Source organism: Kryptolebias marmoratus, linkage group LG16 (assembly GCF_001649575.2).
Source record: "Kryptolebias marmoratus isolate JLee-2015 linkage group LG16, ASM164957v2, whole genome shotgun sequence".
NCBI classification, from domain to species: domain Eukaryota; kingdom Metazoa; phylum Chordata; class Actinopteri; order Cyprinodontiformes; family Rivulidae; genus Kryptolebias; species Kryptolebias marmoratus.
This window is the reverse complement of record NC_051445.1, coordinates 918,775-920,183: the sequence shown is the minus strand read 5'-3', so window position 1 is coordinate 920,183 and position 1,409 is coordinate 918,775. Positions and strand designations below refer to the sequence as shown.

General features: G+C 46.1%; 1 protein-coding gene across 2 annotated transcripts in view; it reads right to left on the bottom strand.

The window, feature by feature from the left end:
- gabbr1a (gamma-aminobutyric acid (GABA) B receptor, 1a) overlaps nucleotides 1–1,409 on the bottom strand; it is an 87,321-nt gene that overhangs the window by 4,036 nt on the left and 81,876 nt on the right. For both annotated transcript variants that reach the window (XM_037980305.1, XM_037980304.1), the window contains exon 24: nucleotides 19–300. In XM_037980305.1, the coding sequence (XP_037836233.1) occupies nucleotides 19–300 (282 nt within the window). Of the gene's footprint in view, nucleotides 1–18; nucleotides 301–1,409 lie in introns of those variants that run through there.

Genomic DNA, 1,409 nt, shown 5'->3' with positions numbered 1-1,409 from the left:
CCCCCCCCCATCTTGAACCTATTTGTAGAGCAGCGGGATCTGGCTGTTGTGACAGTGATTGCGGCTCATCTTGCTGTCGGCCGGATACAGGCTGGATGAGTTGGAGAAGGAGGGCGGCAGCGAGTGGTTGTCCGTGGGGTTCGGGTAGCCCGGCGGGGGGAGCAGGGACTTGGGGTCCGGCTGGGAAGAAGGAGGCGGGGCGTTGTGGTTCTGATTCTGGCCAGTGGTGGGCGGACGGCGGTTCCGTAAAGCCTGACGCTCGGCGAGCTGGTTGCGAAGCGCCGACACCCTTTCTTCTTTCTAAAGAAACGCGACGACAGGAGAGTTAGCATGAAGCTAATTAGCTTGATGTAAGGACAGGAGAGTTAGCATGAAGCTAATTAGCTTAACGCAACGACAGGAGAGTTAGCATGAAGCTAATTAGCTTAACGCAAGGACAAGAGAGTTAGCATGAAGCTAATTACCTTGATGTAAGGACAGGAGAGTTAGCATGAAGCTAATTAGCTTGATGCATGGACAGGAGAGTTAGCATGAAGCTAATTAGATTGATGAAGGGACAGGAGAGTTAGCATGAAGCTAATTAGCTTGATGTAAGGACAGGAGAGTTAGCATGAAGCTAATTAGCTTGATGTAAGGACAGGAGAGTTAGCATGAAGCTAATTAGCTTAACGCAACGACAGGAGAGTTAGCATGAAGCTAATTAGCTTAACGCAACGACAGGAAAGTTAGCATGAAGCTAATTAGCTTTTGATAACAGATTGGAGCGACACATCCTTCTTGATGAGTTTGTTATAAAACAAACTGCTTAAAAACGACAGTAAGGCTTTAAAACTTAGGTGCTCAAATATTCTGATCTGTTAGACAGAAAGTTATCTTACTGCCAATCATCAGTCTCCTTTATTTAAACATGTTGATAAATCTGGACTGAAGTTCATCAGATGGGACAAATGTGACAGATATTCAGCAGGGGGTGGATTTATTTTAAACACTCGGCACGTTTTTGTTTATTAGAAAACTTTATTATTGCCTGCCTTACACCGGTCTTGTCTGGAAGTCAACGAGAGTTTGGCTGTGTGACCTCTGACCTCTGTGGGGATATGGAAGGTCAAACCCAGGCTGCTGATAAAAAATTATTATTAAAACAGGTCCAAATCTGTCTTCATTACTGAAGAGTTTTCCAGAAGATGAGCTCATAAACATGGGGCAGCTGCCACGACGGGTACGATGTGGGCAACAAAAAATGTGCAAAGGCTAGGATACACTTTTGCAATCCGTGCAAAAATAGGCCCAGATTTTCCAAACGTGGCTGTGCAAATCACAGCCACACGCAGGATTCAGTGAGTCTGCAACAACGAGTCCGCCTGTTTCCTCAGAGTTTTCACCAACGAGTTTCCAGCAGCAGCTGAGAG